Source organism: Alligator sinensis, unplaced genomic scaffold (genome assembly GCF_000455745.1).
Source record: "Alligator sinensis unplaced genomic scaffold, ASM45574v1 scaffold737_1, whole genome shotgun sequence".
Lineage (NCBI taxonomy): Eukaryota > Metazoa > Chordata > Crocodylia > Alligatoridae > Alligator > Alligator sinensis.
Genome location: NW_005841930.1, coordinates 3383432 through 3396289, shown reverse-complemented (window position 1 = coordinate 3396289; position 12858 = coordinate 3383432). Strand labels below are relative to the sequence as shown.

Below are 12858 nucleotides of genomic sequence, written 5' to 3'. Positions count from 1 at the left end.
TTCAACAAGGAGAAATGCAAAGTGCTGCACAGCACACCTACTGCCTAGGAAATGACCTACTGCCTAGGAAATGACCTGCTTGGTGGAACGGAAGCAGAAAGGGATCTTGGAGTCCTAGTGGACTCCAAGATGAACATGAGTCGGCAGTGTGACGAAGCCATCAGAAAAGCTAATGGCACTTTATCGTGCATCAGCAGATGCATGACGAACAGATCCAAGGAGGTGATACTTCCCCTCTATCGGGCGCTGGTCAGACCGCAGTTGGAATACTGCGTGTAGTTTTGGGCACCACACTTCAAGAGGGATGTGGATAACCTGGAGAGGGTCCAGAGAAGGGCCACTCGTATGGTTAAGGGCCTACAGACCAAGCCCTACGAGGAGAGACTAGAGAAACTGGACCTTTTCAGCCTCCGCAAGAGAAGGTTGAGAGGCGACCTTGTGGCTGCCTATAAGTTCATCACGGGGGCACAGAAGGGAATTGGTGAGGTTTTATTCACCAAGGCGCCCCCGGGGGTTACAAGAAATAATGGCCACAAGCTAGCAGAGAGCAGATTTAGACTGGACATTAGGAAGAACTTCTTCACAGTTGGAGTGGCCAAGGTCTGGAACGGGCTCCCAAGGGAGGTGGTGCTCTCCCCTACCCTGGGGGTCTTCAAGAGGAGGTTAGATAGGCATCTGTCTGGGGTCATCTGAACTCAGCACTCTTCCCTGCCTATGCAGGGGGTCAGACTCAATGATCTATTGAGGTCCCTTCCGTCCCTAACATCTGTGAATCTATGGAGACTGGTATACCTAAGAAGAGACGAAAGACACTGAATGCTAGGGCTGTGTGAGGCTTCAGACCCTGCTTCAGGTCCGGAGACGCTTTGGACGCTGTGGCATCCGAAGCAGCATCCCCGGATCGAAGTGCTGGCTTCGTTGGACTTTCCGAAGTGGTTCGTAGCTTCTGAACCGCTTCTGAAAAGCTTCAGAGCCTCTTTGGAGATCCGGCCATAGGATATAATGGGGAATCAATGAAATATCTATAACCTTGTTGTTTTTTGTCTGATTTGAATGAAAGTTGCAGGGGTGGTAGCCTCTGCTGAGAGCACGAAGCCTGCCAAGTTTGAAGAAGATCGGTGCAGTTTCAGGGGGAACTGCACCCCAGATTCTTGAAAGCAAAACTCATGTCACATGTATGTGTTACACCACAGGGGTGAAAATTGCAGGGGTGGTAGCCCATGGTGAGGCCACAAAGCCTACCAAGTTTCAAGAAGATAGGTACAGGGGTTTGGAGGGACCTGCGCCTCAAGCTGCTGACAGGCAGAACTTGTGACATAGATGACCCTGTGTGTGTTAAGGCGCAGCGGGCTGAAGACTGCAGGGGTGGTGGCCCCTGCTCAGGCCACGAAGCCTGCCAGCTGTCAAGGAGATAGGTGCAGGGGGAGTCTGGCTTCTGGGGCCCTGCACCTCTGGCTGCTGACAGGCAAAACTCGTGACGTGGTTGACATGAATTGTTAAGGCACAGCGGGGTGAAAGCTGCAGGCCTGCTAGCCCCTGCTGGGACCACAAAGCCTGCCAGCTGTCAAGGAGATAGGTGCAGGGGGAGTCTGGCTTCTGGGGCCCTGCACCTCTGGCTGCTGACAGGCAAAACTCGTGACGTGGTTGACATGAATTGTTAAGGCACAGCGGGGTGAAAGCTGCAGGCCTGCTAGCCCCTGCTGGGACCACAAAGCCTGCCAGCTGTCAAGGAGATAGGTGCAGGGGGAGTCTGGCTTCTGGGGCCCTGCACCTCTGGCTGCTGACAGGCAAAACTCGTGACGTGGTTGACATGAATTGTTAAGGCACAGCGGGGTGAAAGCTGCAGGCCTGCTAGCCCCTGCTGGGACCACAAAGCCTGCCAGCTGTCAAGGAGATAGGTGCAGTGGAATACTGGGGCCCTGCAGCCCTAGCTGCTGACAGACAAAACTTATGACATGGGTGCTTGTGGGACTGACTGTGTCTGTTTTGGGGCAGTTGATTGTCTGTATTAATTATTTCCTCAACTTAGTGTGTGGTTTTGTAGGTGTTAATCCTTGCTCGTTAACTTATGTAGTAGCTGGGTATTGTGTACTGAGCTGGTCCCTGAGTGAATCATGATTAATTGGTAACTGGTAACACATTAGCTTAGCAACCAGGCCTTCAGTAGTTGTGTGTGTGTGTGTGTGTGTGTGTGTGTGTGTGTGTGTGTGTGTGTGTGTCCCTGGTGCCCCAAATAAATGTGAGATGAGTTTTGCTTTCAAAAATTCGGGGTACAGTTTCCCCCAAACCCCTGCACCAATCTTCTTGAAGCGTGGCAGGCTTAATGCTCTCAGCAGAGGCTACCACCCCTGCAACTTTCATCCAAATCAGACAAAAAACAACCAAATTATAGATATTTCATTGATTCCCCATTATACCCTATTGGCGGATCTCCAAAATGGCTCCGAAGCTTTGGAACCGCTTCGGCCGGATCAAAGTGGGAAACTAATCCGGAGCTCCGGATCGGATCCCTGGCATCTGAAGCGGCCAGATCCGAAGCCAAATCAAATAGCTGCCTACCCGCACAGGCCTACTGAATGCATGAGTCCTGCCAAAGGTACTATAAGTGACAAGCATACTAATGTCAAGGCACCCAAGGGGAAGAAGGGAGTGCAAGCGCTCCTGTAAAAACCCAAGTAGAGATGAGGCCTGTGGGATCTCCACTCTAGCACCTAAGGCCCCCTGCTGACTCCCCAAGAAGGACTTTTGAATACCTGGCTGTAAGAAGGCGCTCTGCCCTCAGGATTACATGAGACTTATGCAAGGCTTTCCCTTGTCTTGGTTTACATTTTAAGTTAGACTAAGTTGTATGTACTCTCAGTGTGTTTTACTGGGCTGTATCTTAGCTTAGGCAAAGATTTTTGGTTGTTCTTTTTTTGTGTACTTGAGGTTGTAAATCTCTATGTTCAATACATGCTCGCTTCAGAGAGGACTGTTCTTTTTCAAGCTTTTATGAATTTAGTGCCACTACCTTTTTAAACCCCCACCCTCCAGCGTGTTAGCCCTAGGCTGGGGCCTGGCCACACTCCTACCCTAGAACAGGGTTGCTTAGAGCTTCAGTCCCTTCCCTTTGACAGTGGCTGGCATGCTGGAAGGTGTGCTCTAGCATCCCCTGGCTTCTGGCCTGAGCCACTGGAGGCCTGTAGCTGAATTTCTGGAATCAAAAGTGAATGTCTGTTCACTTGCTTGTCAGTTTAATCTCTGCAGTTTAGACAAACCTACAAAGACTGAATCGATTCAGCCTCAGGCTTTTTGACTGTCTATACTTAGCCTAAAAGAGATGCGGCACTTTTTAATGTAGTCAGTCAATAGCAGCTCTGAACAGAGCCATAAGTAAATGATGTGCATATATTTGGGAGGGAGGGCGGGTTATCATGGACACACGATCATTTTGAAAAAGTGTGCATGTATTTGTTTTCCATTTTGCAGAATGAGACTGCTAAGAAGTATTCTGCTCTCTTCTACCTTTAAAAATGTTAAGACTTCATAGGAGTTGTAGTGATGTAACTGAGGGTAGAATTTGGCTATAGAAATCTCCTCTACATTATTTCATTTTAATCTGGGCAGCTTTTATATTCTCCTTTATATTGTAAAGAGTTTTAATATATTTTTCATGAAGACAGTACAAAAACAACTACTTATTTTCTTCTTTGCATTCTCTTATTTAAAAGGCTCGTTGATATCTTATTTGAAATTTTGGCTTGGAAAGACTTTTTTGTTACAGTACTTGGTCTTTTGCTTTAAATCAGTAGTGCTTAGCCCTTTGCCCCTGCTGGCATGGGGCTGGTCGGCAGGCTGAATCTGCAGGCTTGGCACCCAGATGCAGCCCTGTGCACCTGGATACTGCCTTGTGCCTCCTGGTTGGGCTCTCATACCTGGATCTCATTTCTTGTTGCTCCGGCCTCAAATGTCTGACCTGGCGTTCAGGGCCACACGTCTGGCCTTCAGGGCTCCCATGGGTTTGGAAACTTGACAGTGAGGGAACAGCAATTAATGCTGCCACCGCTTCCCCACTGAATTTTTTGAACCCATGAGGAGCCCTGCGGGCCAGATGACATGGCTCTGTTGGCTGAACACCTGTTTTAAACCAAAGATTTGCTTTTTTAGCTTATTGTAAAATTATCCCAGTAACATTTTAGTAAAACGATCCTATTATATTACAGTTGAGGTCTGGGGGATTGCTCATGTAGTTAAACTTGTGCACATTCAAAAATACGTGCAGGTTCAGGGCCTTATTGTCATAAGGATCTAAGAGAGAACAGCTAGTACTTGACTTTCACACTCTTCCAAAGTACTACAAGCAAAATCGGTTTCTTAGTATGTCTGTTGCCAAGTTTGATATATTCTTCTGCATCAGGGAAAGTACTTTGGCTTTGAACTGTGATTGAATTGTTGTCAGAAATGAATTTCATATCTCCTTGTCATAATCTTGAAGACCAAGACAACAGAGATTGAAGGAATATGCTTTCTGTAGTGATAACCATAGAATGTCAACAGCAGGATGAGGGTGAGAAGTTCTGCTTTTTATCCTTTCAGCAACAAATGATTGTCACTACAGCAAAAAAAGCCAAGTAGTTTGGAAAATGCCTCTGATATTTGGTGGTTTAGGTCATTGGACTTGTTCTCTGTCTACCTTTTCCAGGGAATTTGCTGTGAACAAATGATTCCTTGCACAAAGGTCCTTTGAAATTGAGCTGCCGTAAATCAATCGCATTGATCCTTTTATTCCTACAGCTTTCAAAATTACAGTGGTCTCAGTTATAGAATGGTCTCAATATTGGCTATCACATGAATATTATCTGGTTCAGTACTTTGCTCATGTGTATTCTTCTAAAATATGCCTCTTACTGTAATACATTAGTGTCCATATATATAAAGCAGTAGGTAATTTTATTATAATAGTCTAGATGTATTAACTGAGTTACAGGTCACTTAAAACACCAGTTTCAGAGTTTGAAAGAATTAATACAGACATAAGCTTACAAAATGTTACTACTTTTAATATGAAAAAGAAACACAATATTCTTTATTGCATCAGAACTAGATTGTGCAGTGCCTTTATAACACATATGAGAAGTTGTGCATAATGTAACTAACATTGAACATCTATCATGATACCACAGTAAAATAAAATAAGGGAGCAGGTTTCTCTTGGTTTTAATAGAGATCATGGTTTGCAGACTAACTCAAACATTAGTTCATGCCTGTACATTGAATGGAACAGCATGACTAAGAGCATTTAAAGAAGACTGCAGAAAACCTTTTTGCTATATTGCATGCCTGCTATAAATATATTCATAATTGCAGTAAATTCCTGTTAGCTCTTAACACGTAGCATTCATTTTCTACACTATGGCTGCAACCAGGATTGAAAGTAGAATTTTTTTAATGCTATTAAGAGCAATTGGAGTATTGGGAAATACACTTTTAATAACACAGATGCCTTTTGGACAGAACCAGGTAATTTTTCCAAATATTAATCTAAAAACCCCCTATTCTTTCTGGAAAGAACTTTGATCTGAAATTAAAGCTGATTTTCACAAGAAAATAAGATTCCCCAAATCCATTTGTCTTGTTTATTTTAAGGACTTCTAAAGTGGTTCAGAAAAGGTCTAATTCTACATTTGGCTATTCATGAATTAAAATAACACACACACACATACCCTTCAGAAAAGGTCTAGTTCTACAAGACCTTTTCTGAACCACTTCTATTGTATTGACTTGCTAACTTAAAATGGTATTGTGGTTGTTCCTTGCACAGATGTTCAGTGTGCGTGCAAGGATGTTACATTTTGCTGTTCTGCTACTTGATAGATTCCTATCTTCCTGCAGGCTCAGTTAACCACAGGAGAAGGGGAGGGCAAGGTCAGAGTCTAGTTCTACACTAGCCCACAGAGTGAAGTTAGCATGGACTGCTGAGCCGAGCTTTTCTCAGCAGTATGACAGCCTTTGGGGTCTGTATCCAATTACCATGGATTAGAACAGCCTATGCGCACTCTTCATTTATATCGTGAACATCTGTAAGTCTGTGAACCACATTTATTCCTTCAAAGGTTATACCCACTTCACTGTGCCCAGTGGAACCTGGACCAAAGGATTTTTTTTTTAATTTTCCTTTTTGAAAATAGAGTATTTTTTTCTGTTTTTACACAGTACCCAGTACCATGACTGGGTTTTCCAGATAAGACTATGTTACAAATAATAATGCTGAACATGTAAGAAGCAGGGATTTTTGTGGGTAATATCTTTTATTGGACCAGCTGCATTGTTGGGATAGACTTAGACAAGCTTCCAGGTATCACAATACCTTTCCTCACTAAATCCCAACCATGCAGTTAGTTCAGTAAAAGACATCACCCATAAAATTCTTGCCTCCCACATATTTCCTGGACCATCATAGCTACAACATCACTTCAACACTATCAATGCTAAATGTGACATTGACTGCAATATTGCAACAGGTAATACCAAATTTGCTTTATCACTAAAATAAAACAATTGGTTCTGACAGCATGGTGCTGCTATGCTTTCCTATCATGCTATGATTGCCTATCCAGGACAAGGCAAACATCTACATGTTTGTTTGCCTAACACACTGGCATGCTGACCTTTCTTGCCCAAACACTGACTGTTACCAAAATGTTAGTATAAATAATTGAATAGTACAAAGTTATTATCAGTAGGTAAAATAAAAGAAAGCTATTTAGTATGAGTGGAGATGAAAGAGTTGTCCAGACTTAAAATCATGTTCCAATAAATGATGTTTCCAGGTTGTTTTCAACACTTTTTTTTCTCAAGTAGATGCTTCAGCATTCTTCATTTTAACAGAAATTCAGAAAGTAAATCAGTTTTGTCTTCTAGGATATGAGTCAGACTGTATCAAACTGGTGATGCAAAGAATTACCATAATTCCCCCTGAAGCCTCTGTGCCAAATTTCTAATTACTACAAAACATTTGCTTGCATCCTGCTCAGCAGTTACAGGAGAATTTTTTCCAAATATTGTAGATGACTCTTAATTCCCTCAGGTAGTTTGTATCTAAAGTTGATCTCAGAATTTTATTTCCAGTAAATATTTACACAAGACAGAGGTCTTTTATAAATTGGCCTACATTTAGATAGTAATGTTTTTAACTGTTGAGTGTTTTGTTACCAAATCCAAACCCCAACTCTTATATTTTCTGCCATGGCAACTTCTCTTTACTGGTCAACTCTAGGATTATTTTAATGACAAATTATATAAATATTAACAATGAAAACAAACTTACGGTATATGTATGAACGATGCCTCTCTTATGATTAGGGCTGTTTGTTAATGGTGCTAGTGTTTGACATGCAGAGTGAAAATGATATACACCACTATCACTTTCAGAGTTTGCTCAGAAACTTCTGTTTACATAGCAATGGATTGACATGTACCATTGCTGATTTTTGAGGGAATCTTTCAGTCTTTTGTTCCCCAGAGGTGCAGTTAAGAAGTCTGGCTTTTAAATTTGGAGTGAACTTGATTCATGCTGGAGCTAACAGAAGAGAGTCACTATTTAGCACCAGATATGTAACCAGTGTCTATGTAAACTTCCAGACAACAGCGTTCATTTCTCAAAGGCTGGGAACCTTGTGTTTTGAATTTAGGACCTCAGAATGAAAGCTTAAAATACTTGTGTCACTTAGGCTTTATGTCAGGTTTAATATTTTCATGGAATGTGTGTTCATGTCTTGGAAACTTCATACCTGGTAAATCCTTTCTACAGATTGGGTCCACAGGTGTGGTTATTTATTCTTTTACTTTTGGCTAAATGGCTAGTTTAGTTAGGTTTTCTTACTATTTAAGTTATAAAGTTTCAGCTTTGGAGCTGGTTGATTATGACAGATGTGAGGAGCGATGAAGAGAAAAAGGGTGGGGCTAATGGTAGAAAGTGAAGGTCAATATTAGTGGCATTGTACCTCATTAGCTTGCAGGGAGAGCTATACAGGTCTGTACTGCTGGTATCAGTCTTTGGAAGTGAATTACTAGGTAAGAAATTTTCTTTTCAGGAATTCTGATTTATCTTTAAAGGATGTGAAATAAAGCTATTTTTCTTTCTTGAGGTTTTTGATTTAATGATTGAATTGTGCTGTTTCTTTTTACTTTTACAGTGTTCCCATCTCCTCTTTTTCCCAAGACAACATTTATGAAGTTCAGCCTCCTAAAGTTGATAGGAAATCAGTTGAGATCTTTCATGCTCACATCCAGGCTGGCAGAGGGATCATGCAGCAACTTGGAAAGGATGACTTCCTTATGTACAGAGAGTATATTAGAAACCGTTACATGTAAATACAAAGAGGATTCAGCTGCAAAACACAGTGCACTAGTGGATTTATAAATAACTTTGTAAAGGAAATCCAGTCCAGCTGTTTTGTAGTTAAGATAAAAATAATATCAGGCCTGTGTTTTTGGAAGACTTCATTGCTGGACTATTGTGATTTGCAACAGTAAAATGAAACTTACTATTTTCGGTTAGAAAAAAATAGATTTTAAGTTAGAATAACTGCAGCTATGTGTATGTATATGGTAGGAGGTGCAAAGAAAACATCAAGCATTTAAATTGTTGGTACTGAAGCTGCTACTATATGTAACAAAATTAATTTAATCAGACAAAGAAATCAAAACACTTCTTTGATGTTAGCTTATGACAGAAAGATCCTTGTCAAAAAGCAAAAACATTTTACTGTTGTTTTTTGAAATTGTTAGCAAAATACAGGCTTTTTGCAAGGTTGTAAAAGATGTCAGTCTGACTCATGGATCAAATTCAAAAGTTTCACCTACCTTAACAAACTTAACCTTCACCTCTATTGGGTTACACTGGCAGGGTACCAATGGTGGACCATGCAGCTTAGGTGTGCTAAAGATATTCTGGCACCTTTGAAGGGGTGAGCATTGCCATTAAGTTCAGTAGTGTCAGGATTTCACCCCTAGTTGTTTAACTTTACAAAATTTTGTTTTACAACTTGCAAGAATGCCTGTATGATTTCAGAGATTACATACATTTTATGCACTACCATGTTTTCAATTAAGATTGCGTCTATTCTGTACAAATGCAAGTAGCTTTAAATAGATTAAGATCATGTTTCCATGAGTACCCTCTATTAATGTAGTGAGAATATAATATTTCCTCTGCAATTTACCGCTTTCATAGCAAACTTACTCTCTTTGCAATGGGTTTAGTTCTTTAAGTAATCAAAGTGTTTCGTTTATAAATAAATATTTTTTTATTTGCGCTTAAAAATCAGGAGTTGAGTTGACCCACACAAACACTGCCATTTAGCCACAAATTAGGCAGCAAAACTGAAACTGTTCTACAACTGTAGAATAATTAAAGCAGCTGTCTTTACAACCTGTAGAATAATTAAAGTATCTATAAGCCTGCAATAAAAATAAAGAGCACACTTTAAAATTTTAAAAATCCAAAGCAATACTGCTTGTAACATAATTGTTACAGAGGGGTTTTCTTAAAGTTATAGAGATAAGCTTTTTCCCCAGTCCATTACTTGTATATTAATGTGGAGGATTCTTAGTGTTATATTAAACGTATTGTGACAAGTCCGTTTTGTAACGCTTTTGTCTTTTATATCTCTTGTTACATTTATACATACTCTTCATGGGTCTCCTTTCCTTTTTTCTTTTTCCTTTTTATTTAAAAAAGTTATACAAGGCAGGCAGGTACTTTCTGTTTAGGATATGAGTCATGCTCATTATCTGCAGTACCTCTGCATGGAGAAGTTTCTGGACTTTCATTGTTAGGTAGTATGCAGATAGATTATCCCTTGTCTTCAGGTTCTCAGGATAATTCAGCAACTACATACTACCTACAATGCAGCGAATGTAAATAAGGCTTTCAGGTGACTGCTGGGTTAGCCAAGAACAAGCTTCCCTTTGACTTTCTTAATAGAGCTGTTCCTGGACAACCAAGATGGATCAACAAACAAGGAGATGTATTTGTTGTATACAGAACAAATTCAGCTGTTGGATGGAAGACTCTGTAAGTCTTTTGAAAGCACTTATTTTTGTAGCACAAAAGTCCAGTCCTCAGCTGTACCAGAACTTTACCATGTCAGAGATAATATGTTTATTTTTGTATATACAGCATTTTGTAAGATCAGTGGGATTCATGAAATAAAATGGCAAAATGTTTTTTGACTCTGTCCCCTATGGATTAAAATGGTTTCTTAATTCATCTGTTAATAATCTCTCACTTTTTACTCTGTGAACTGATAATGGGCTAATTCATTTTGACCTTAGAAATGTGTTTTCCTTCCTCCAGAAGAGAGAGTTTGTTTGGAGACTGCACTGAAATAAATACCAGTGTGTGCAACCTGGGTGTATGGGCTCAGATTCTTCCCTGTCCTGAGAAAAATACTCTGTATAGTATGAGGATGCATACCCATCAGTCAACTGAGCTTGAGCCTTCATTTTCCTTCAGTCTTCATTAAACATATTCCCAGAGCTTAAATACTTCTATGTCTCTACTCTTTCCTAGCCTGACATATCAGCCCTCAGGCTACAGGAAGCAGAGGGACTATCTTACACTGGATCTAGACCAGTAAGAACTGTTCAGGAAGATAACAGGTGTCTTTTCACTTCCTTAATGTTACAACGATGGTCTTGTTCCATGAAAATCTTATCATCTGTATTCTTTCCAGAGAGGGAAGTTCTCAAGTTTAACCTGTTGCTGCAAAGGATTTAGTAGAATATGGTGTGAGACCTTTCGTGTGTTGATGTCAGGACAATTAACTTTGTATTTAAAAAATCCATTTTACCCTATATACCAGAAAGATTTGAGGAAATTAATAGAATTTAATTCCATTCTAATATGAAGGAATTGAATAGAGATTCATTCCATTCTAAACTCCAGTCTACAAGAAGCTTTGGGGATCTGTCTGTATGAAAGTCCTAGAAGTAAAGATATTATTATAGCAGTATGATCTTATTACTGTATTAAGCTTCACATTACTTATAGCCATTAATTTCTTGGTTTATTAAAATCTGAATGTAAATCAAACCTGATTATTGGAGTTGACATTAATCCAAATGAAAATCCGTTCTCATTTCAGTTTTTATTATTTCTATTAATTCCAGGGATAGAATTGAAGATTATAGCTACTAAATATGTTTCACATTATTATTTGTACTGTTAAAGTACCTGAAAACATTTTCAAAAATCCTAAAAGAGCTGTTAATGATTGGTTCGATTTATTCATGCAGAAAACCAGAACATAGCAGAAGTTTATCTTATCTGTGGAGGATTTAAATTCTTCTATCTCTCTTTGCAGTTCTGAGAAACTAAGAAAGCATAGCTCAGAAGGGTAATTATTAATACTAAAAAAAACTAAATGCCAATTTCAATCCTTCATTTTCTACAGCTGAAGATAAGCTTATCATAATAGGAAAAAAAAACATGTCAATGATGTTTTAAACAAACTGCCATGTATTAGTAAATAAAAGATTCTAACCAGTACTCCTACTTAGAGAATATATATAAAATATTTAAATGCAATACTACAGTATTTTAAAGTACAATTAAACAGGAAGCCCTCAGATAGGCAGTCTGATTCAATCATGTAGGCTGGTATTTAGGTAAATAGCTGGATTTTAAAAATTATGATAGCTTATTGTAAAATGATAACATTTATTTTTAATTGAAAGCAGATTTAAGTTAACTTTAAGCTTATAGACAGATGTATATAATGTCCTAAACTACAGAGTTACACTGGGCATCCTGCTTGAATTTCTTTATTGATATCTGTACTCTAACAATATTTAAAAACTTAATTAATATTCTTCTTCTGCCTGACTATAATTTATGTAAATTGAAGTCCCTATCTGATTCCTGCAATATGCACAATGCCATGGCATCAGCATTTACCGACCTTTAAAGCAAAGGCATGGTAAATCATTTTCATGCAAGTCATTTCAGATTGTCAACAGTGAAAATATTACAAGCACAAGAAAGGATTAAAAGAGCAAATTACACCAGAAGGAAGTGCAGAAAGTGTGATGGGTAAGGTGAATTTTCAAATGATGCATTTCTCCTATCACTGATTATTCCATTCTTTCATTATGACCTATATTCATTAAATTCCTCTATTGTAGGAGCTGATACAGTGCAGTTTAAAATATGCAAAAATAAGTGCTTTTTTTATTTTTCTAGGGCTGTCAATCCCAGTTAACACGCATGATTAACACATTAATTGGTGTTCACATTAATTTTTTTAATGCATTAATTGTGCACGTGGTTTTGGAGCCTGTACTTGGGCTGCACTCTGCTGCTGTCACCACTACCTCCAGGCCACTCAGTGGGACAGTGGTGGCAGCATAGAGGACCATAGGGCAGCCCTGATGCAGGCTTCGGGCTACTGCTGCAGGGGGTGAGGGGTGCGCAAACACAGACAAGCAGCCACAGCCTGCACGTGGCCATGAATGCAACTCAGTGGCAAGTAGAGCAGTGCCCAGCAGGTAAGTGTGGTGGAGAAAGGGTGCAGGGCTAGATGAAGGCTCCCATGGTAAGGGAGGGAGTGGGGCAGGGGCTGGGATGAATGGGGCCCCAGGGCTGAGGCGGATTGTGGGACAGAGGGGCACGTGCCCCCCAGATTTGTGCACAAGGCAGAGGTGGCCTGCATGCTGCAAGCTCGGCCTCTCTGTGCCCTGCTCTCTTTGCCCCAGGAGCCACGTGCTGGCTGCACCATGTGTCCCCTGCCCAGTTGGTGGTAAGAGGCAAAAGATGGTGCCTCATGGTTCCCAGGGCAATGGCAGCAGGGCACAGAGGCCCAGCCTGCAGCCTGC

The 12858-nt window shown here is 40.4% G+C and overlaps 1 protein-coding gene across 1 annotated transcript in view; it reads left to right on the top strand.

Annotated features, from left to right (window-relative positions):
* Positions 1-11052, top strand: part of FIG4 (FIG4 phosphoinositide 5-phosphatase) — a 134939-nt gene extending 123887 nt beyond the window's left edge. Inside the window, exon 23 of the mRNA XM_006019496.3 lies at positions 8175-11052. Within this exon, the coding sequence (XP_006019558.1) occupies positions 8175-8352 (178 nt within the window). The 3' untranslated portion in view covers positions 8353-11052. The remainder of the gene's footprint in view (positions 1-8174) is intronic.
* The last annotated feature ends 1806 nt before the right edge of the window (positions 11053-12858 follow it).